The sequence below is a fragment of the Ammospiza caudacuta genome, chromosome 24 (genome assembly GCF_027887145.1).
Source record: "Ammospiza caudacuta isolate bAmmCau1 chromosome 24, bAmmCau1.pri, whole genome shotgun sequence".
Lineage (NCBI taxonomy): Eukaryota > Metazoa > Chordata > Aves > Passeriformes > Passerellidae > Ammospiza > Ammospiza caudacuta.
This window is the reverse complement of record NC_080616.1, coordinates 6,815,969-6,838,106: the sequence shown is the minus strand read 5'-3', so window position 1 is coordinate 6,838,106 and position 22,138 is coordinate 6,815,969. Positions and strand designations below refer to the sequence as shown.

General features: G+C 53.8%; 2 protein-coding genes across 2 annotated transcripts; both read left to right on the top strand.

Moving 5' to 3' along the window:
- The first annotated feature begins 1,645 nt into the window (after positions 1-1,645).
- On the top strand, positions 1,646-5,143 carry MLN (motilin). Its single transcript, XM_058819237.1, has 4 exons — positions 1,646-1,765; positions 2,979-3,095; positions 4,188-4,290; positions 5,067-5,143. Exons 1-4 carry the CDS (start codon positions 1,649-1,651, stop codon positions 5,141-5,143), a joined length of 414 nt encoding a protein of 137 aa, XP_058675220.1. The 5' UTR covers positions 1,646-1,648.
- A 4,816-nt stretch (positions 5,144-9,959) lies between these two features.
- LEMD2 (LEM domain nuclear envelope protein 2) lies at positions 9,960-20,258 on the top strand. The gene is made up of 9 exons (XM_058819290.1): positions 9,960-11,361; positions 12,189-12,229; positions 13,281-13,356; positions 14,532-14,608; positions 15,252-15,331; positions 17,096-17,241; positions 18,190-18,291; positions 18,373-18,475; positions 19,584-20,258. Exons 1-9 carry the CDS (start codon positions 9,960-9,962, stop codon positions 19,732-19,734), a joined length of 2,178 nt encoding a protein of 725 aa, XP_058675273.1. The 3' UTR covers positions 19,735-20,258.
- Positions 20,259-22,138: the final 1,880 nt, after the last annotated feature.

Here is a 22,138-nt window from a genome sequence, read left to right as displayed (position 1 = left end):
ACCAATTCCAGCAGCTCCTGCCTCCTGTGGGCACCTGGCAGACACTGGGCACTGCCACGGAGCTGTGGGGAGCCCAGTGCCCTCTGAGCAGGCAGAAAGTGAACCTCAGACAGGTCCCAGTGCCAGGAATGGCTGGATTTTTGGGGAGACAGCTCAGTAGTGAATATCCTGTCCTGTCACTGTGCCAGCTGCCCACCCCTCCTGCCCCCAGGCTGGCACTTGTCCGGGTTTTGAGGGGTGTCCCAGCCCTGTGTGCCCACAGTGCTGATGCTGAACTCAGGATCCTCATGCTTTTTTCTTTTCCCTGTGGAGCTGGGAAGCAAATCCACCAAGTGCTCTCTGCTGGAGAGGTGCTGAGCTGGAGATCTCGAGGATGGAATGCAGGTCCTGCTTGCCAAGCAAGGCAGGGCTCTCAGCAGGGCTGTTTCTCAGTGGAGAGGTCTGTGCGGGTGTTTTTTCTGGGAGAAGAGGGAGAGAGAATCAATTCCCAAAGGGATTAGCCAAGAAGAGATGAAGGAAGTGACTGGGTGTATTTTCTTTGTATTCAGCAGGATTTTATTTATTTATATATTTACTGCAGTGATAGAACAAATGAAAAAGCACCAAAGATTGATGTTGCTGAGGTTGCATTGCAAGGGCACAGCCAGAGAATTCCTGCTTGGATCCCTGCAGGAAACAGGGCTGGGACACCCTGGGATGTGCCAGGGCTGGAGGTGGCTCTCGTGGCCCAGTCTGGGTGGGCAGGGGGAGATGGCACCAATGCAGTGCCCAGGGAAGGGACAGGACAGGGTGTGACTGACAGGTGCTGTGGAAAGGGAATATTTATTAACTTGCACTGGCCCTTGGTTCAATACCAGCTGATATTTATGGGAAATCTAATTCAGGAGTCAAATCTAACTTAACAATGTCTTCTCAATAATGTCCAAACCAAGAGGTTGCTGAAACTAATTAAGGATCAGGCTCCAATCAGGTGGAGAAGTTAAGCTGTAGGACCAGACTTCATTAAGTCTGTCCAGAGAGAATATTTTAATATTTAAAGAGAACATTCAATGTTTACACAAGTCCTTTCCTGAGGTGAAGTCACATTTAGATCACTTCAGAGGTGGTTTTTAAAGCCCTTTATTCCAGGCTCAGACAGAAAACGCCTTTCCCATTTCCCTTGCACTCAATGAGGCTTCTTGAGAGATCCAGTCCACCCAGGAAGGTTTCCAGTGGTGAGGAAAATCAAAACAAAATTTTAAAAACCAGCTGTTTGAAGGATTTTCTCTTTGCAGCACCTCTGTCTGCCATGCTGGGATTGATGGGTTTGCTCTGGATGTGATCAGGTCTTAAACCAGCACAGCTGCAGGGCTGGGGCTCCAGAACTCAGGGGGGCTTGAGCAGTCCTGAAGGGCTGGGCTTGAAATCCCTGCAGATGTTGCTCAAGAGCAAATCTGTTTACACAAACAGCTTTGAGAAGAAAATTGTCAGTCAAGGCACTTCTACTCTCAGTCAAAGCACTTCTGTTCTCAGCTCAGGAGCAACTGGAAGAGTAAATATCCCTCAGGTGGGCTGGGTTGCAGCTGGTGGAGAGCCAAAGGTTTTTGTCACACCTCCCTCTCCACTCCTGTCCTGGTGTCTCCTTTCCTGTGCTGTCCAGGCTCTCAGGATGGTTTCGAGGAAGGTGGTGGCCAGTTTGCTGCTGGTGTCCCTGCTGTGCGTGCTGGCTGAGCAGACCCAAGGCTTCATGCCCTTTTTCACCCAGAGTGACTTCCAGAAAATGCAGGTAACCCCTCTGGAATGAATAAACCAGGATAGATTTCTCCCGCCCTCATCCCCCAAACTGCAGTGCACACCAACAACAGGAGACACTGTGATATCCTCCTCCCAAAATCCACGGCTTTGGGGGGAGGCAGAGGGGATTTTTAAGGTGTGAGATAGAAAGGGAGAGCCTGGACCCCCTACCAAAGGTCAGCCACACCTGTGGGGGTGTCACCTGCGGTCCCTTTGCTGGTGCTGGAATTCTTCCAGAGCAGCTGCATCAGCTCAGTGATGGCTCTTTTGTTGTAACAAATAATTAACCATCCCCCGGCTGGTTGTCACCTCTGGGACGTGCCGAGAGAACGTTTTTCCTTTTGAAGTGAAACAAATACCGTTGAAAGGTGTCAGGCAGGCTCGGAGACGGCAGCTTCTGAAACGCAGCCCCAGCCAGCTTCCCCCGCACTGCCGAGCCCCTGGATGCCGGGAGAAATCCCAATCCCAACACCTCCCCCTGGGTAACAATGGCTGTTTGTGGGGAGCACAGGCGTTCTGCGAAGTCCTTGGGGAGGATGGGGACGCACATGGGCTGTGTTTGTACCCCATAGCATTGTAGCTCCGTGTCTGCCAGGGATTGGGGTTTTCTGGGGGAACAAAGGGGAAATCTGTCCCCAAAGGCCGTCCCTGCCCCTCCTGTGCTCACACACTGCACGCTGAGCATGGCCTGTGCCACATTTGGTGTGTCTGTCATATTCCAAAGCACCTCTGGCTTTTTCCAGAGGGTCCTAAATGCAACTAAATAAATGGGGATGGGCTGACATTACAGACCTGCAGAAAGGCTGGGGAAACATGACCTCTGCACATGCAGGGCACTACACGTGCAGGGCTGGGCTCAGTTTCCTTGCAGTGCTCCAGCACAGACCTGGCCAGGTTCTGGGACAGCTGGGGAAGGTCCCAGAGCTGTCAGCTCCCATGTCCTCCTGACAGGGTTCCCCCACCAGACGTGGCTCCTGTTTACTGCAGACCTTCACACCGTGCCCCGTAACCTGACCTCGCCCCCAGCACTGCTGGATTTCAGTCCCCAAAGGTCACTCAGGCCACAGCTGATGGGCCCTTCCACCACCTCACTGGTTCTGTGCCCAGCACTGTGGATTCCTGGCTGCTGGGACAGCACAGAGTAGTTTCGCTGCTGCTCCCAGCATCACCAACTGCCCCCTCTGCTCTCTGCCCCAAAACTGCAGGAAAAGGAGAGGAACAAGGCAGGGCAGAAGAAATCCCTGAGCTCGCTGCAGCAGCTGGAGGAGGAAGGTTTCTCTGAGCAATCTGGTGTGGATGTCAATGCAGCCAAGACCCTCCAGGTATGTGGAGCCATTGGGCTCTGAGAAGCCCACGAGGACATGCAGGGGACAAGGAGTCCAAGAGATGTCCTCTGCCTGCTTACTTCAGAGAGAAGTTTTTGCTCCACCCTAAATTATCTTGGTCCTTCAGCAGCCAGGTCACCCCTGAGACCCAACAGCCTCTCCCTGAGGAAGATGAGAACAGCTCGAGGTCTCTGCAAGGCAGGAACTCCCAGTTCTGCTTCAGCTCCTGCTTGGTGTCACCTCTGTCCCCACAGTTCTGTGCACTGGAGAGGCCTTATGTAAAAACTTGGGCTCTGAGTCTGTGCACAGAGCAGAAAATGGGCAATTTTAGGGATTGAAGTGCCAGGCTAAGCCCTCAAAGGCAGACTTACCTGGTGAGCCAAGTCTGAAAATTGTACTTTGCCATTTGAGCGCAGCAAACTTTTTCCTGTGTGGGCAGTCACTCCTGCAGGGAGCTCAGCCATTCTCTGCCAGCAAGAGGAGGGTGCAGATCCCCCCAAACAGGGACAGACCGCGTGGGACAGACAGCAGGACCAGCCAGGCTGGGATTTGGCCAAGGCACAGCTCAATGTGCAACTCCTCCTGCACTTGTGATGCACCAGCACTCAGTAACAGGATTTAAACAGCAAAATGCCCAGTTCAAAGTGTGAAATCCCCGAGCTGGCCAGCACCAGAACAGAGCTCTTTGCTTCAGGCACAGCTGGCTCCAAGTCCAGCAGGCTGGAGCAGGACCACAGCTCGTCCTCAGCTGTTGCTAGGGCAGGAGCTCTGCAGGCTCCGGCTGGAAGGGTCGATGTGCCACACAGTGGAGGATTAGAAGGTTCAGAAATTATTTTCTTTGCATCCCTGCTGCCAGGAGGTGCCTTTATCTGGATTTCTGAGCCAGCCCACGGGTTATGCAACAGCGCTCTGAACAACTCAAGAGTGTGTTGCCTTCAAAATGTTTCTTTCCCCCATATGAGGCTCATCCTCTTCCCTCCAAATCCTAAAGCCTCCACTAACTCGATCCAAGTGGGGTCAAAGCACCCCAACCTCCCTCCCTCTGCTCCCCTCACCTTTTTGTTCTGACTTCTCTGGTTTCCTCCACAGCAAGCCCTTCCTGTCAGAGCTTGGCTCACCCCAAGGCAGCTGGAAAAATACCAAGATGTCCTGGAGAAACTGCTGGCAGAGCTGTTACAGGACACCCCAGATGGTACTGTCAGAGGGTTGATTTCTGCCTTGGGAATTCTGCCTTTCCTTCTTCTCACCAGCTCATCAGCACAGAGATATTTATATTCCCCAGAAGGGTTTTTGTGTCGTGTTTGCTCACTTTGTGGAGCCCTCAGATCCCAACCACTCCCGTGTGCACCCTTTTGGGAAGGTTATTTCCTTCCTAAAGTGCTGCCCAGAACTGATATTGACTGGAAGCAGCAGCACAACCCTTCCCAGCAGCTCTGTTTGCCACCTCCCTGCTCCTCCTCCTCCTCCCAAAAAGTCCTCAGTCTCCAGGGAACAATTTCCAGCAGAGCTTATAACAGCAACCGTACCTGCGAGGCAGCTCAGCATGTGCAGCCAGCTTGGAACACCTCTCTGCCTGCACGGGGGCTTAACACTGACACTTAATTACACTGCAATTTGCTGCAAATCCTCCTTTTCCTTTGGGAGACCGTGTGTGGGAATTGCAGCAGCAAATATCCAGGGGCAGGCTGTTGTGCTGCTCTTCCTCCTGCAGGTTGAGGGGTGGTGGGATGGGGCTGTCCCTGAGCCTTTGCCTTTTCTGGGATGTTTAAGGCCAGGAAAGGGGGTCCTGCTCTCCCTGTGGGATTGCTCTGCTCTGCCTGTGCTCACCCCAGTTTGCCTCTGAGCTTTCAGCTGGGGAGCTGAGGAGGAGGAAACAACACATAAATCTGGCATTCATTCAGTCTTTCCAGAGCTTTAAGGACACTTGTGCTTGTCTCTCTTTTCTGTTTAGCTGACTGATATCTGCAGGATCAGAAGAGAGAGTGATGGAGCTCCTCAAGCTGAAAGACTCCACTTATGTAAACGAAATTTGTGAGAGAGATTAACAAAATCTGAGGTGAGATAATAAATGTGCAACGTAATTAAAAGGAGGATTTGTGTCTTCTGTCCTGCAAGCCTCTCTAAGAGATGGGGAGTGCCCAATGTGGGAAAGAAGAGAGAGGAAAGGCTCCAGGTTCTGGGGAACATCCCTGTTTTCCTGAGCACTGCTCTGAGAGTCCTGTGAGGAGCTGAGGGAGCTGGGAGAGGTTTGGAGACTCCTAAGGGGGCTGGGAAGGGTTTGGAAAGTCCTGAGGGAGCTGGGCAGGGGCTCAGCCTGGAGCAAAGGAGGCTCAGGGGGAATTCCTGGCTCTGCACAACTCCTGCCAGGAGGGCACAGCCGGGGGGGATTTGGGATCTTATCCCAGGGAACAGGGACAGGAGGAGAGGGAACGGCCTCAGGCTGGGCTGAGGAGGCTCAGGTTGGACATGAGCAGGAATTTCCTCATGGAAAGGGCTGGAAGGGGCTGCCCAGGGGGGTTTGGAGTGCCCATCCCTGGAGGTGGCACTGAGTGCTCAGGGTGGGCACAGGTTGGACTTGATGATCCTGGAGGGATTTTCTGACCTCAAGGATTCTGTGATTCTGTGAAAGTGTGTGTCAGAGCCTGAGGAGTCAATCTTTGAGGAGTTTAAGTCTTATCCCTCCCTTTTAACCATAAGGGAAACCGAGGCAAACCTTTACCAGACCTCCTGGCCGAACTGGTGACACAAGGGGGGACCTGTGTGTCCCTAACTCAGTTCCCTGCTCCAGGAGGGTGCTCTGGCACATTCCCACACTGCTGGAGAATGCAGGAGCCCTGACGGACAGCCTCTCCCAGTGCCCAAACCCCTCCTGTCAGCCTGGTGCTGTAAATCCACCAGCACAGTGAGGAGCAGCTGTGCCAGGCACAGTGTGAGGGAACTGCACTCTGCCCTTTCTCCTGCCTCTCAAACACACCCCAAGGTGAAACCCTAATTCCACTTGAACATCCTGCTCTCCATTTCCATACCTTTGGCTTATCTGAGAGCTACTCCTCTCTGCTGGCAGCAGGAAATCCAACATATGTAAAGTACGGATGGATGAGATCAATGGTATGTACGTGAATATATCCAATTCCAATCCAATTTTATCCTCCCAACCTACCAGGAGTTCTGTTCTCGCTGAGCTCATTCCAAGAGCTCTGTTTGTGCTGGAACAACACCCCTCGGAGCACTCTGCTACAAGCAGCCCTGGGGAGAGGAGAAAGCTCCCAATGGGTAATGGAACAGGCAGCGTGCAGTGGATTACAGCTCTAATGTTTGATCCAAAGGCACGCTCCTTGTCCAGGGACTGATCAGCTCCAGGAAGCTCCCAGTAATGCTGAGGCAGTGTGAGCTGTGGAAGCTCTGTAATGACTCTGAGTGGGAGGGAGATGGGAAATAACACATTCCATTAGGCTGGGAGTGAGAGCAGTCTGGGCTGCAGGAGCTCCATCTGCAGAGGGGTGATATCCTCGGAAGAGCTGGCACGGCAATCACAGGAGGAGCTGTGCCACATTTACACCAGCGTGCAGCACGGTCAGAGTCTTGTTCTCTTCAGAGGGCACCTCTTGCCTTGTCACTTCAGAGACACCCAAACCTTTACTCCAGGTGTGATTCTGCCACATGAAAACAAAGGAGAATTCCCCCTGAAAGGGAAAATTGGCCCTAAACCTCTTCCATCAGCTCCACTGTGGGTCAGAGCTGTCCCTCCAGCATGCCCTTTCCCAGCTCCTTCACTCCTGTCATTCTCTAGGCTAACACGTCCCCTGTGCCATGCAGGAAGGAAAGTGATGGAAAGAAAGAAGGTGAACATGAGCCTCTTGGATTTGCTTCCTGGACCATTTCCCACTGGGGTGATGGTGGGGCTGACGCTGTGGAAAATTCCAGAGGGAGATCCACCAGCAGAACTCTTAGCCTTGGACCCAGACAAGCTGCATCAGCAAGGGCCAGCTTTGACCCCCGCCATGGATTTTCCATTGCTCATCCCAGTTGTCCCAGTTATAAATGAGCTCAAGATGTAATGGCTGGTTGTGACAGAGACCACAGGAACCCCTGTCCTGTCCTGCAGCACCAACTGTGGTGGCCAAACAGGCACCAAAGTACACCTTCAACTTTTGGGAGTAAATTCCTTCCACCCTCAGGGGCCTGAGCAGGAGAAGCAGAAACATTTCCACTGGAAAGAGATGGAGGGACCCCAACCAGCCCGCTCCAGGCTGTCAGGGCTCTGGATCTGGGTAAGAAGGAAGTGTTCTCCAGGTTTCAGGACAGATTTGCATTTTCCCCTGCCCTGGAAGGTGCTTTGGCAGCCAGCAGCACCCAGGCAGGAGGAAGAATCTGCTGCTCCAGAAACCAAACAAGAATTTCATGGTGGGATGAGCAGCCCAATAGTTGGGGGAAAGGGAAGGTAATGGAGTCACCTCTGACTTGCTAAGGAACTGAGCAGGCCCAGGACAGGCAGAGGGCTCTCGGGTCACACCTGTGCTGTGGCTGTGAGTGACAGGGTGACAAACGGGCAGAGTCGGCTCCCAAGAAAGCCCTGACACTTCCCCAGTGCCATGTGCAGGGCTGGCACCCAACAGCCACGGATAAGGAGGTGGGTGGGGACGGGGGTTTCAGCAGCCCATCAGTCAGCAGTGAAGGGTTCAGCTGCGGGTTTGGGGTGCAGCCATTCCCTGCTGCAGCACGGATCCATTCCCAGGGCTCTGCTCGCATCAGGCTGCCAGAACCGGAGCAGCCGGCGCGGCGTGTCTGCTCCCCTGGCATGGGAGGCACTGCCAGCAGCTCTGAGGCAGCTTCTGGGCTCGCAGGGAAGGTGGAGGCTGTCCCTCCATGCTGTCCCAGCTTCCCACGGCCAGCTCCGGCTCTTTCCAGCCAAGAAACGCTTTTTGCAGAGCCCATCTGCAGCCTCGGCACCGCTCGGTGCTCCCAGAGCTATGAGGATGATGGAGGGGCTGCAGAAATAGAAAATCCACAGTCAAATTCAGCATTGGCACTGTGGGCAGGGGATGGGAACAAAGATTGCCCATGGGGATAGAGGGTCTGACATCTCTGTTCCTGCTGCCTTCCCTGTAGGGGCCAAATGCCTTCCAGGGAAGGCAGGGGTTCTCCCAAGGGGAGGAAGGGAAAGGGGTCGTGGATTTCTCTCCACAAAGAAGAGGCACCTGATCCTGCTGAGCTTTGGTGCTGCCAGCCTCCTTCTGAGGAGGAATCACAGCTTTTCCCCCATCCTCCAGCTGTCCAACACCAATCCCATGTCTTTCCTTCTAAAGATTGTGCAATGAGGCTGCTGGGCCTGGGGTAATTCCCCTGATGGGCAGAATCACAAATTGAAAGGATGGGTTTGGGCTTTTGTTGCTGTTTTCTCCAGAAAAAGGTGAGTTCATGCAATTCCCAGGTTTGCACCAGCTCAGCCAGCGCGCAGCTGCATGCCCAGGCAGAGCTTCTGCAAAGTGAGAGCTGTGAGCTCACAGGATCTGTGTGATAGGAGCAAATTGGAATTTTTTATTTACATTAGACCCCTCTCCACATCATGAGCTGGCAGAGGAGCACTGAGGAAGCTCAGCTTAGCGCGTTCACACTTCCCAGCACAGCTGAGTTTGCTCTTTTAATGGGCTCCCTGGCCTCTACTGAGGATGTATTTGCTGTTGCCAACCTGACAAACAAATCTCAGCATCTTGCTGCTGCTTTCTTGGATAAATTGGGAAGAACGAGGTGAGCTTTGGGGACCTGCTAAGGAAGAGGGTTCCTGAAAGAAGGATTAGTGACAGGACAAGAGGATAGATCCTCATGCAGTGCCAGAGGAGGGTCAGGTTGGACATCAGGAGGAATTTCTCCATGGGAAGGGTTGTTAGCATTGCAAGGGGCTGCTCAGGGAGGTTTGGAGCCCCCATCCTTGGGGTGTCTGAGGAAATCTGGATGTGGCACTCAGGTAGGGATCAATCGATGGTGTTAAGAGAGATTTCCCAGCCTCACTGACTCTGGAATTCTGTGATTCCTATCGGGAAGGCACAGCTCAGCTCTTTCAGTTTCATGCTCTTCTAGAAACCTCCTTCTCCCCACAGGTGCCATTCCTGAGGGATCACGGCTTGTCCCTCACCCCAGTGTCACGCATCCATCACCTGCCGTGGCACACAGCCAGCCCTCAGCACCTTCAGTACCGCTGCTCCATTACCTTTAATTAAATTCCAACATGACGCCACCGTATTTCAGCCGCTTTCATCGCTTTCTTTAGCGGCGGCAGCAGGAAAAAGCAATTACTGTTCATCACAGCTGTGCCAAAATAAATTTACAAGTCAACGCTTGGGTTTGCTGTTTTAGGTGTGGGGACCTCCCTTCCCAGGAAATATTTCATGGATCTGGATCCTGGTCCTGCCTGAGGTTCTGGCAGAGCTCAGCAACTGGGCAGCGATGATGGAAACGCGTGTGGGGGTGGTAGGTGCTTGGGAAAGGGACATTTTTTGGGAGAATGGCCCTAAAAATGTCAGAACATCAGTGTGAGCGAGGCGGGAGCTGCTCCACACAGTGATGGGGGACAACCCATCATCGACACCGGCTCGTCGCGCAGATGAGGCAGCTTTCGCCTTTAGCTTTCCCCATTTCTCCCGCATTTTCCCGGTCCTGAGGTGAGCGGCGCGGAGCGAGAGCTGCGGCTTCCACAGGACACGGAGCCCGCACCCCCTTGACCTTCCCAACATGGCGCCCGCCCCTGCGCCCTTTCCCCACACGCCCCGTGCCCTTCCCAACATGGCGGCGCCAGGGGCCCCTCCCAAGATGGCGGTGTCGCTTCCCGCCCGCGGGGCGCTTCCGGCGGGGCCTGGCGCGGCCATGGCGGAGCTGACGGACGCGGAGCTCCGCAAGGAGCTGCTGGCGCTCGGCTATCGCCCGGGGCCCATCACCGCCACCACCCGCAAGGTCTACATCAAGAAGCTGGGCTGCCTGCGGGCGGAGGTGGCGGCGGCCCGGCGCAGCGGCCGCACCGCGCCGCCCAGCCCGGGCCGCTCCTCCGGGCCGCCGCAGGCCTCGCCTTCGCGGCAGCGCTCCGGCTTCACCGGCGTGGCCGCCCGTGAGAGTGAGGAGGAGGACGAGGAGGAGGAAGAGGAGGAGGAAGTGGGGCGGCCGCCCGCGTCCCGCTGGGGGACGTCTGGGGAGAGCGGCGGGCAATCCTGGGGGGACCCACGGGGGTCCCCGCCGGGCCGGGCTGGAGGCATCAGGGTTGAGGGCGGCTCCTCCCGGGACAGCCTGGGGAGGTTGAGCCCTTCGGAGCAATGGGGGACGACTGTGGAGAGAGGTGGCGGTGGGCTGGGGGCATCCCTGGCCGGGCACGGGGGATTCAGCTCCCCCTCGCAGTGGGACACGTCCATAGAGAGGAGCGGGGGCCTGGGGGCGGACAGGGCCGGGGCGCTGAGCTCCGCGTCCCACTGGGACACATCCAGAGATGTCGCAGAGCACGGCCGGGGGCTCAGCCAGGGGCTGGGGACCACCCTGGATGGGTTTCGGGGCTCCTCACTGCAGTGGGGCGCCTCAGAGAGGAGTGGGGGGCTCAGCAGTGGCCTGAGACCCACCCTGGACAGGATCCGGGGCTCAAACTCCACGTCCCAGTGGAGCCCCTCGGCAGAGAGGAGCGGGGGGCTCGGCAGCCGGGCGGGCTCGGGCTTGGATGGGCTTGGGGGGCTGAGCTCCACACCCTACTGGGGCTCCTCGGCGGGGTCCAAGCCCCTTCCCAGCGAGGAGAAACCCAGGAGCCACTGGGGGACATCGGGAGGGGGAATTGGGGCGCAGAGCTCCCGGGGTGCCTGGGACACTGCGGGCGAGAGGAGGGGGCTCTCCTCCAACAGCTGGTGGAGACGGGAGAGCGAGGTGACCCCCAGCACGCAGTGGGGCTCCTCGGCGGCCCCAGGCAGGTTCAGCAGCCTGTTCAGGAGAGGGAAGGAGAACTTGGCTGCCAGCGTTGGGAAGGAGGCAGAGCGGGATGCGGGCAGCAGGGCTGGGGGGCTGATCCGGCGCTTCCCGTGGCGGGCAGCCGGCGATGGGGGGCACGGAGTGACCCCACGGACAGCCCTGCTGCGCTCAGCGCCCCGGCCCCAGCCCGAGGGAAAGGGGAAAGGCCTGGAATATTACCTGTCCCAGTTCCTCTGCTTCGCCAGCTTGGTGCTGCTGCTGATTTTTCTGGGCATCCTCGTGGTGAAGATGGCTGGGTCAGGCTGGCTGGACGGGAGAGAGGAGAGGTGTACGTGCACTGGTTTAATTCTCGTTTAAACTTTATTCCTCACCTGTCTTCCTGCTTTGCCTTTACTGCTTCCATTCCCATCACATTTATCATTCTCATTGCCATAACCTGACATCTCTGTTTCTGTCCCTTTTCCCATCTCCCCTTTCCTGTGGGGAACCTTGTTAGTCATGGGAAGCAAATCAAAAGTTTGGTTTTTCCAAACGAGTTTGGCCTTCAGTCCCTCAGAGCCGTGGGGTTTATGTGGAGTGCCATTCCTGCTGGGCCAAGGATGGATTTTATGGTGTCACACGAGGTCTGTGTAGTACCTGGGCTGTGTTTTTGATGTTCCCTCTGCCAGCACAGCCCTTTATTCTGTCCAAGGGGGAAATGCAGCAGATTAATTCAGGAGTGGTGCCCAGGTTTGGGTTGTGCCACAGGTGCCAGGAGCTGTTCAAGCCCTGCAGAGCCCAGAGCTGCCATCAGCCCTCCAGGGGGGTTCATTTCCCTCCCTGGCTCTGCTGGGGTATTTCAGGTGACCCTGGTGGGCAGCAAGAGGCAGCACTGGAGTGTAAAGATCAGCATGAAGCTTCTCAGACAGGAGCTGTTCAAACACCCAGCCCCAGTTTTCACTCCCCAGCTGAACACATTCATCAGCTCCATCCTTGGGGTGTTTTTCCTCCCAGAGCAGCTCCTGGAGGGGCTCTTTGCATCTCCAGGTGCTGCCAGGGGGAGATGAACAATAGCACAACCAGGCTCTAAGTTGAGCCTGCTTTTAATAAGATAATTATTTTCTTGATCAAAGCTCTTGTTTGCAGCCAGCTAACTCCCCCTCTTCTCTCTCCTAGTTAATCTCTTGCCTGTGGATTGTGACAAAAGAACGGATGATGTAAGCATTTATTTATTTATTCTCAATCTTGTGAGCTCTCACAGAACAGTGATTATTCCAGGTAGTCTGTTCCACCCATAACAGTATCACTGTAAAATGATTAGTTCTGTCGTTTTACAGAAAAATTGGGACTTGATGAGTTGAAATTAATGGGCCAGATGAAGTTAGGAGTGTGTATGAGACTCTGAAAGATAAAAATTTAAATTCCCAATTACATGAATCAATTTCTTTTTGAACAGTTGTACCAGCAGTGTTATTGGTTTGCAATAAAGCTGTTTTCAGCTTTAACAGTGCAAGATTTAATCAGCTAATTCCCTGGGCTCCACTGGGGAGTGCCTGCACAGCCCTGCTCCCTCTGTCAGGATGGAATTTTGGAAAAGCTGGGGCTGCCCCATCCTGGAGGTGCCCAAGGCCAGGTTGGATGGTGGATAAAGTGGCAGCCTGGGATAATGGCAGGATCCTTTCCAACCCAAACCATTCCAGGATTCCGTGTGCTGGTTGGGATGGGATATTGGGAATAAATCCTTCCCTGGGAGGGTGGGGATGGGCTGGGATGGAATTCCCAGAGCAGCTGTGGCTGCCCCATCCCTGCAAGTGTCCAAGGCCAGGCTGGACAGGGCTTGGAGCAGCCTGGGATAGTGGAAGGTGTCAGGGGTGGAACTGGGTGAGCTTTAAAGGTCCCTTCTAACGCAGACATTAGAAGGGAGAAGGTTTTGTGTTGGATTCTGAGTTTTGTGTGCTGGGAAGTTCTGGAGGTGATGGATCCATCTGTGGTGGGTCTGAGGCTGGTGCTGCAGGCTGGGCTGTGGGTTGGTGGCACTTCACAGAATCCCAGACTGGTTTGGGCTGGAAGGAACCTTAAAACTCACCCAGAAGATGCTCAGGGTCACTTGTGCCTGCAACATTGCCCTGCTCAGGAGACGTGCCTGGAGCTGTGGTGCAGGACTGAGCCAGACTGCAGTGCTGTGGTTCTGTCTGGTGTTTGAGCTGCACTCCCACTGTCCCCACGGCACTGCTAATGTGTGTCCCTGTCCCTGTCTGTGCCCTGCAGTTCTGCCAGGCCAAGCACAAGGACGTGGTGATGGCCATGCTGCACGAGCTCTACAATTACCTGTCCGTGCAGGCAGGTGAGTGCCAGCACATCCCCACCCTGCTGAGCCTGCAGGAGCTGCCTCTCCCAGCCCCTGCTTGCTCCTGTCCCACTCTGGAAGGGTTTATGGAACAGGCAGTTCCCTTTGAGGACTGCTGAGGCAGGCAGGGAATAGGAAAACAGGGAAGGTGGGTTTATTTTTGTGCTGAGTGGTGCTTGGCTGATGCACTCCTGTCACCCTGCCTGGGTGAGTGGGCCTTGTTTGTGCTTGAAGTGTTGGGAGTTTCAGGTAGGATTGGTTGGGTTTGTTATTCTTTTCTACCAACAGCTTGAAATTGTCTTCAGGATAGAGGCAGGAGTGTAAACTGATGTGTTCTTACACATGAAGTGTCCTAAGAAATTGTCATTTCTGCTGAAATGTGGCGGCAGATGTGTGAGTGCCTCTCCTGTTCCTCACCACAGAGTGGGACAGGCTCTCTAGGACGAGGAGCTGACCCAGCACAGTCCCTACTCCAGGAGTAAATCCAGCCCATCACTGCTATTTGGGATGGAGTAGGCTGCTAGAAATCCACTGTATGAGCAGGGACTTGTTCAGCAAGATTCACAGCAGTGGTAATCAGTAAAAGGGCTTCAGTTCCATTTTCTGCATTTCAGACCTCAAGGCTGAAACCTTTGGATACTGAAGCTGCAAAGAATTCTAAATCTTTTCAAATCTGACTTTGGATTTCCACCAGATTTACTTAGCACATTTGTTTAGTCAACTTGGTGAGGCAAGATTTAGAGGATTTAGTGCCTTGCCAGCATTTCTGTGCCTGGGTTGGAGGCAGAGCTGGGATTTCAGCTCCTTGGAGGCATTTTGAACACTGATCATTAGCTCCACACCTGATACCTGGTGGCAGCTGTGGTTCTGTGCTCTGCAAGGGGCAGGAGCAATACTTTCCCCCTCATTGTGTGTTCAGCAGCTCTGAAGTGTCAGCTTTGATTGCCCTTATCCAGCAGCAGCTCTGAAGTGAGAGGTTTGATTGCCCTTATCCAACCTCAGTGCAGTGGCTGAGCATTTTATTAATAGTCATCTGATCTGCCTGCAATATAAATCTCATCCTGGAATCATTTTGCTCAGGGCTGGGGCTGATAGGAAAGGAGAGCATTTCTTGGTGTACTTTCAGAGCTTTTTTTACAAACATGATTTTTTAATTTGACTTTTCTTACCAGGTAATTTTGAATGTGGAAACCCTGAGAACCTAAAAAGCAAATGCATTTGGGTTAGTGAGGTGAAGGATCACGTGCTGGTGAGTGGGCTCTGAGCAGCTTTGTTACAACCCAGTGCTTAGTCTCTTATAAAGCAATAAATAATAGACACTAAAACAATTCACCATCCATTTTGCTTCCTCATCCTGCTTTGATTCTCTCCCATATCTCTCACTTCCCCTTTGGCCAGTCCTGTTCTCAGCAGTTCTTTTGAAAATCATTTTCTCCTCCATCTCTGATTTCACCCCCTGTAAATCTTAATGGTTTGTTGTTTCACTGGAGCCATCAGTCTTGTGCAACCAGAAATTTCCCTGGATTGAGGGCTGGGCAGAAGAAGGATTTTTCTCTACTGCAGAGTGTCAGGAGACAGACTGCTCTGATCCAGCATTCCATTTCTTTCCTGGTAACCTGTCAGTAAGATTATGTTGTATTTAGTGGTTAGCCCTAACAGTCTGGGATGGTGTTATTTCACTGAGTGCTTCATGCATCATCTCCCCAGTCAGAGGACTTCAGGCCAGGCAGATCTTCAGGCTTAGTTCTCCTCCCTCCAGTTGCAGAATCCTGATAAGAATGAACCTGGGTTCAGCCCTATGGAGTGAATTCTCCCACTGCTGTAATGAAATTGTGTTGGTCAGTATTTTAAATGAATGGAGAGCTAATCTGCATATGGCTTCCTTTGCACAGAATGTAACTGGCAGTTCCTCACAGAAGTTTGAAGCTGCCCTGCACTGGATCCTGAACAGCAACAAGGATTTGGGAATTTGGTGAGCAGAAACCCCCTGTGTCAAAGTTTGGGATCTGCTGATACTGAACAACAACAGGGATTTGGGAATTGGGTGGGCAGGAGCCCACTGTGTCAAAGTTGGGCATCTGGGGTGAAATTTGGCAGGGTCAGTGGTGCCCTTCAGCTCCTAGAGCTCGTTGGGCTGCAGCAGGGGGGCTGGGATTGGTTGTGGCTGAGCTTGCTGGGCAAACTTCCAAAGGAAAAGCACAGCCCTGCAGCAGGGTGGGATCTGCGCTCCCTCCAGGAGTCTCATTCCCAGCCCAGGCTGTGGGACACAGGTGAGATGCAGGTGGGAGGTCAGGGCTGCTTGGGGCCATCAGTGGTTGTGCTGTGCCTCCTGTGGAGTGCTTCTGGTGTCCTCCCCATGGTCCTGTACCTACAGCTCTTCCTTAACTTGCCCACGAGGTCACTTTTGCCAGAGTGAGCAGCCATCATCACCTTCCTCTGGGGAGCGTGGGCTGCCTCCAGTCTGCTCTAAAGCCTTAACAGTTGTTTGCATTTGCACGTTGCTAAATGTGTCTGTGATTAAGTGAATTGCAGCAGTTGTGGTGCTGGGGTTGGTGGGCAAGCTTGCTGGAATTCCCACTGCTCCATTTGCTCTTAAATATTCCTGCAGCTGCTGCTGTGATCCACGGATCAGACAGCATCTGCTGCTTTGATTCCTGGGCTGTGCAAATTCCCAGGACAGGGCTCGGCTTCCTTAGGGGCAGGGCTGCATTTGTAGGTGGGCTGGGATGCAGAGTTTTCAAATTTTGTGTTTTTATACTCCAGCACATTTCCAGTCAGAAGCTGTGGGATACAATATCCTCCCACTTTTTATTTTGTTAATTAGCAGCTCTGCTGGCTGGTCCCCAAACAGCTCTGCTTCCCTGGATCCAGCGTGGCAGCATCCCCAAAACCCTGCCCCAGGCATTTTTAACTACATGAGATTATTTTTTAGTTGCTAGTCTGAGATGCAGGACTGAAAATGAGCTTTGCACTGGGTGATTCTGCTGCATGTTTTAAATATTTCCGTGGAATTTGGGTTGTAAATAAGAGCGGGGGGTGGGACACAACTGTGTGTGTGCAGCTCCTGCAGAACCCAGAACCAGCCAAGCTCTCTGCAGTTCCTGAGCTGAGCACCTGTAAATTAGCAAACCTCTTTGTCTAATGGGCTGTTCATAATTAGGAACTTAAAAAATGCAGTGCCCTTTGTTGCATTCCCCTGGATCTGCTGGCTGTCCCTTGCACCCCTCGGTGCCTGTGTGCTCTGGGAATGGCTCAGTGTGGAGTGAGCCTGCCTTGGGAGCAGCAGTGCTGCAGGGAGGGAGCTGAGGGCTCTGCAGGGCTCTGTGCTGGTGCTCTGCCACTCTTGGAGCTGCTCCTGCTCCCAGCCTGGCTCCCCCAGCTCCCACTGCTGGGGCTGAGCACTGGCTCTGACTCAGGGAACGTTTCCATCTCTGTGCTGGGAGGTGGGAATCCAATTTTGAGTTCAATCTTGTGCACGCTGAGAGGGGCTGTCAGAAAGGCAGTGCAGGGATACTCAGCATGCCAGTGGGAGCTGCAGGATGGAGCCACATCCATCCTGGAGCCACATCCATCCCTGGCTAAACACCACTCCCCAGATGTTGTGGCAGGAGGCTGTGCCTGGGTGTGGGGGCATTTGCTGCCAGCAGCTGCATGCGCAGCCTGGTTGTTCTCCTTGATTAAAGACTGCAGTTGCAGCCTGCTCTCTTCAATGAGATTTTCTTCCTCTTGCCATCAGGTTGAAAGGCAGGGACCTGTCAGAGCCTGTTTCCAGCGTGGAGGAAGTGTTCTGCCTGGAATCTGCTCATCCCCAGATGGGGCTGGGCTGCCGCTTCCGTCGGGCCATGGTCACGGCCATCATGAACCTGTTCCTGTTCTTCTGGTGTAAGTGGCCCTTGGGGCTCAGCTGCAGGGATGAAACTCTGTGATCACACATTGCTCAGCCATAGGAAACACCTAACAGAAGTGGAATAAATCTGCTGATGAGTTAATGTCTAATTAACCTTTGTTCTGGCAGCACAGGAGACCCACAGCCCTCCTCTTGTGCTGTGAGTGCTTAAAAGTTGCTTTAAATCAGGCAGCTGATGAGCTCTCTGGGTATTCCTCAAGTGCCCATTATTATGGGCTGCAGAATAAGTGTGTTAACTTACCTTAAGGAGTCAGTTTTTCTTTTTTTCTTGCTCTAAGCTCCCAAGTCCTCCAGCCTCTTTAATAATGACTTGTAGCATTTCAGGGTTGGAGGTTTTATTGGAATAGTCTGTCACGCCTCAGCTGAGACAGGGGTTTTACCCAGCGAGGTGATAACGAGAGCTGTGTGACTGCAGGAGTTTCTAATCCAACCTGACAGGGAGGGGGTGACAAGGGACAGTTCTGTTTATTGCAGACACTCAAGGCCTACTGGGGGCATTGTAAGTGCTAAACCTTCCATACACATCTCCTGCATTTTGGGCTGCCACTGGAGCACCAGGATTTATTTCCCTGTCCAGCAGCTCTCCAAACCTGACAGTCTTCCAGAGTGATCCTTGTAGGGGAGCCCTCTGGCAAAGCCTCCTGGGATTTGCAGACCTGGGGCCCTGTGGTTGTGCTGAGGGTTCTTTCCTGAGGGCAGCTCTGTGCTGAGGCTTTGCCACCACCTCATCCCACACCCACAGGTGCTCCTGTGCTCCAGGGGGGCAGCACCAAGGGGTTTTCGGGGTGCAGCTGCACTGGGGAGCAAAAGGAATCACTGGGATTCAGTTCCCAGCAGGCCTGGGTCACAGTGTGAGAACTAAAACTGCATCCAGCAGGCACACAGCTGCCAGTTCCTGAATCCCTTTGGTTTTATTCTCCTAGGTCTGATAACTCTTTGGGGCATCCTGCTCTACCTCCGCTATCGCTGGCGCAAGATGGAGGAGGAGGAACAAGCCATGTATGAGATGGTGAAGAAGATCATAGGTAGGAGCTGTGGGAGCACAGAGAGCCCTGCTGTGCTCCTGCAGGGTTGATCCCTCACTGCTGTGTCCTCCTGTCCCCCAGCTGTTGTCCAGGACCACTACAAGGAGTGGGAGCGGAATTTGGAGCGTTACCCCTACGTCGGCATCTTCCACGTGCGGGACAGCCTGATCCCTCCTCAGAGCAGGTGAGCTGCTCTGGGCACTCAGGAGGGCTGGAAGCAGCAGGATGGGACTCGGCACAGCTCCAAAATCAATCCCTGCAGCTGCTGGAGCCTTTGGGTTGGGAAAGGCTTGGGCACAGCTCGGGCTGTGCCTGGTGCAGATCAGTGTGACAGCCCCAGGTAGGTACTGGGTGCAGTGCCACAGGTGTGTTGTCACTTGTGCAGTGCCACAGGTGTGTTGTCACCTGTGGAGTGCCACAGATGCATTGTCCTTGCTCTGTCCAGCACTACCTGGGTTTGGTTTGCTTGGACCTGGAGCTTCAGGTGTCCTCTGCTTCATCTGCTGGGTATCTGGTGCTGTCTCCTTTCCCAGCCATCCTGCCTGGCTCTCCAGACCAGAGCAATTCCCATGAGGTGAACAGGATATTGGGGCTCCACTGCAGTGATTGTGTGCCTGGAAAGGGGCCAGTTTGAGTTACACAGCTGGGAAGGGAACTGGAGTGAAATGATTTGGTTTGGTGTTTTCTCAGGTTGGGTTTGGTGTTTTCTCAGGTTGGGTTTGGGGCTGTCTCAGACAGGAGTTGTGGTTGAGCTCATTCCTTTGTGGGTGGTGGGGCTGCAGGACTGGATCCTCATGCTTTGCTCCATTTCTGCAGGGTTATTTCTTGTGTTTTGGTTAAATGGAGCTGCTTTGTCCTCCTGTGAAGTGTTAAACATCCTCCCTCTGTACCAGAAATGATTCCTTTCCTGCAAGGGATGACTGCAGCTGTTTGAGCCATCCCTGGTGTGAGATGCTCAGGACAGCTGGATCCAAAGCTGGGGTGAACATCAGGGTGTCCCCCTGGCTGAGATCTCTGTGTGCAGGACAGGGAAGGGTGATTTGCTCATCGAGTCCCTTTGCAGCACAAATTGAGGCAGAAATTCAGGGCACTGACAGAGCCTCTCATCTTCCCCCCAGGCAGGATTTGTGTGGCCATGCCCTGGTCTGAAATCTCTAAACCAGGGTTTGTTTGATGCCCTTTTCTGCCTGCACAGGGAACAGCAGGCAGCCAAATCCACAAGCCCAGTTGCTGCAGGCACAGAAGCACAACCAGCTCAGGATTCTCATTTATTTTCTTGCTGTTCCTTGCAGAAAGAAGATGAAGAGGGTGTGGGAGAGAGCCGTGGATTTCCTGGCCTCCAACGAGTCCCGGATCCAGACAGAGTCACACAGGGTGGCAGGGGAGGACATGCTGGTGTGGAGATGGACTCAGCCCTCGTACCTGTCGGATTCTGAGCACTGAGGGCAGCAGGAGGAGCAGCAGCAGGGTGGGACATGGACCCTGTGCAGGCCTCAGGGCCCTCGCTGGTGGTGGGAGGAGCAGGGCCTGGCCCAGGCTCTGCTTGCTCTCACTGCTGGAACTCTCCAAACAAACACATTCAGGGCAATACTGGCTTGGAAAGAAGATGGGCTTGAGCTGGTGGGAAGCTGGGATTGCACCAAAGTGAGCCTTCCACAGAGACCTGGCTCCCATGGCAAGCAAACAACAACCTACAAAGAATAACTGCACACCCCTCTCGAGGGCTGGGGGTGCAAAATTTGACCTCAGTTCTGCAAAGGCCAACTGATGGCAGAGTCCATCAGGGAATGTGCTGAAAGAGAACATTTCCCATGGAAACATTAGGGTGGCAGTTGCAGGCATGTCTTTGTTTGCATTTGTTTTTATCAGTGCAGAGACAATGAGGAAGCACTTGCTGCTTCCCAGCAAGGAAAATGTTTTGTGTTGGCTTCATCCATCCAAAATTGGGAGAGGGGGAATTGGGTGAAATGGGCCTGGAGAGAGGGGGGAGCCTGACGTGCCTTGGTGGTTTGGGCTGGGCTGGGGGTGGTGGAGGAGAGTTTGTGACCCTGTTACACTTTTAAGTCTGCAGTCTGTGTGCTTTTTTATTTTTTGGGGGTGTGGGGTGGGAATTTGGGTGGAAAATAAAGGATATAGGAAGCTTCTAAAGGCGCTTTCCTGTGGCTGCAGCCCAGGAGTGCTCCGTGGCTGTTCCAGAGCAGCTTTGGGAGGCTCTGAGGGCTCAGGTTTGAGCTGGGCAGCTGCAGTGTCTGTGTTTGTGTCAGAGCAGGGAGGTGCCAGCTCTGGGATTGTCGCTGTTCCTGCAGCCCCCTGTGGGTCCCAGGAGCAGCCTGGCTCTGTCCCAGCCCTGCTGCATTGTATCTGTGTCTGTAATCACTTGGTTACTTCAGCTTCTCTTTCTGTTCACTGAAGGAACGTTTGTTTCCCAGGCAATGGCACCAGAGTGTGGCAGTTCGGGCTCAGCAGAGGAGCTGCTGCTCTGCTCTTCCAGGGCTCTGCAGCAGCTCCTGAGGCTGCAGGACCCAAATCCTTTGCTGGCCTCAGGCAGGAGGAGGTGCAGAGTGAAGCCAGCAGGGATTTGAGCCCTGTGGCCCCTGGGGGTTGCTCTCTTGGGGACATCCTGGGGCTGGATGCTCAGATTGCTCCTGTCCCGGGCTCTGGGCTGGCTGAGGGCACAGCCCTGGGCAGGTGATGCCACTCCAGGTGTGTTCCTTGTGCCTGCTCAGCTGGCAGAGCCTGCACCCCTCGCCACGTGGGTGGAGCTGAGCTCTCCAGGAGCAAAACCAGGAGATCTTTCCCATTTAATGGGGAATATCCTGCATGGAGGGGGCTCTTACCCCAGATTTTTGGCTGTGGGTGTTTGGGCAGGAGATTCAACAGCTTTCCTAGGCAAGGACCAGCCCCTTGCACTGCAATAAATTGGGAATAAAGGCAACCTTGATTCTTCTCACATGCATAAAGATCACTGCTGCCAGAGAAATTCTCTCAAACACTGGTGCTTCTGTTCTTAAACCTTTTTAAACTCTTGGTGGGGTTTGGGGGAGCTTTTTTAACCGTCCAGAAGCGCAGAGTCAGGCATTGCTGTCATCCTTTTTGTATTAAACCTGGTTTTGTAGAACAAACTTCAATGGCTTGGTGCTGTTTCTATGTTCCATTTAGCTCTGTAAAAAATCAATATCAAAAATAAATTTATTACCAATCATTTACTACTTTTGTTTGTGCTGAGACATCACAGACTGTCCCAAGTGCTTTTGCTTGGATCAGGTTGAGTTGCAGCTTCTCCCAAGCCCTGGGGTGTGGCAGGAGTGGTTCCCCATTGTGTGACTTCAGTGGAAAGGGGTGACTCAGTTTGGATGAATTCATCTCATCCTGTGGCTCTGGGTGACAAAGGGGATTTCCAGTGGCACAGGAAGGGGGTGGCTCCGTGGCTCCATGGCCAGCAGGAGCTGCCTCCTCTCTGCCTGCAGTTGTTGCTGAGATTTGGGAACAAAAGGGAGGGAATCAGTGCAAGGCTGGTTCTCCTCAGGCCCCACGTGCCTGGTGGGATGCTCTCACCCAGGTGAGGTTGCTAAGTTACAGCTGGAATGTGTTCCAGGTGAGGAAATGGTGCTGTTGGAGCCATTCCCTGTGCCAGGGGCTGTGGCTGTCACCCCCACCGTGTCCCCTGCTCCATCTCCTCTCTCCAGGCTGGAGCAGCCCCATTCCATGCCAGACTGGACTGGGAATTCTGGCAGTTTTCCTGGGAAAAGCAGGTTCTGCCCCCTGCCCTGCTCCCCTCCCAGCCCCACTGCCAAGCAGAGCTGCTCAGGGCCCTTTCCCACTTTGCTGCAAAGTAAATTTCTCTAAT

What these genes read in the sequence shown, in the direction of transcription:
- MLN (XM_058819237.1), top strand. Translation starts at nt 1,649, where the DNA reads ATGGTTTCGAGGAAGGTGGTGGCCAGTTTGCTGCTGGTGTCCCTGCTG. An exon ending in GTGACTTCCAGAAAATGCAG is followed by an intron (nt 1,766 to 2,978) that starts GTAACCCCTCTG and finishes CCAAAACTGCAG; the next exon opens with GAAAAGGAGAGGAACAAGGC. An exon ending in GTTACAGGACACCCCAGATG is followed by an intron (nt 4,291 to 5,066) that starts GTACTGTCAGAG and finishes TGATATCTGCAG; the next exon opens with GATCAGAAGAGAGAGTGATG.
- LEMD2 (XM_058819290.1), top strand. Translation starts at nt 9,960, where the DNA reads ATGGCGGAGCTGACGGACGCGGAGCTCCGCAAGGAGCTGCTGGCGCTC. An exon ending in AGGTGAAGGATCACGTGCTG is followed by an intron (nt 14,609 to 15,251) that starts GTGAGTGGGCTC and finishes TCCTTTGCACAG; the next exon opens with AATGTAACTGGCAGTTCCTC. An exon ending in GATGGTGAAGAAGATCATAG is followed by an intron (nt 18,292 to 18,372) that starts GTAGGAGCTGTG and finishes CCTGTCCCCCAG; the next exon opens with CTGTTGTCCAGGACCACTAC.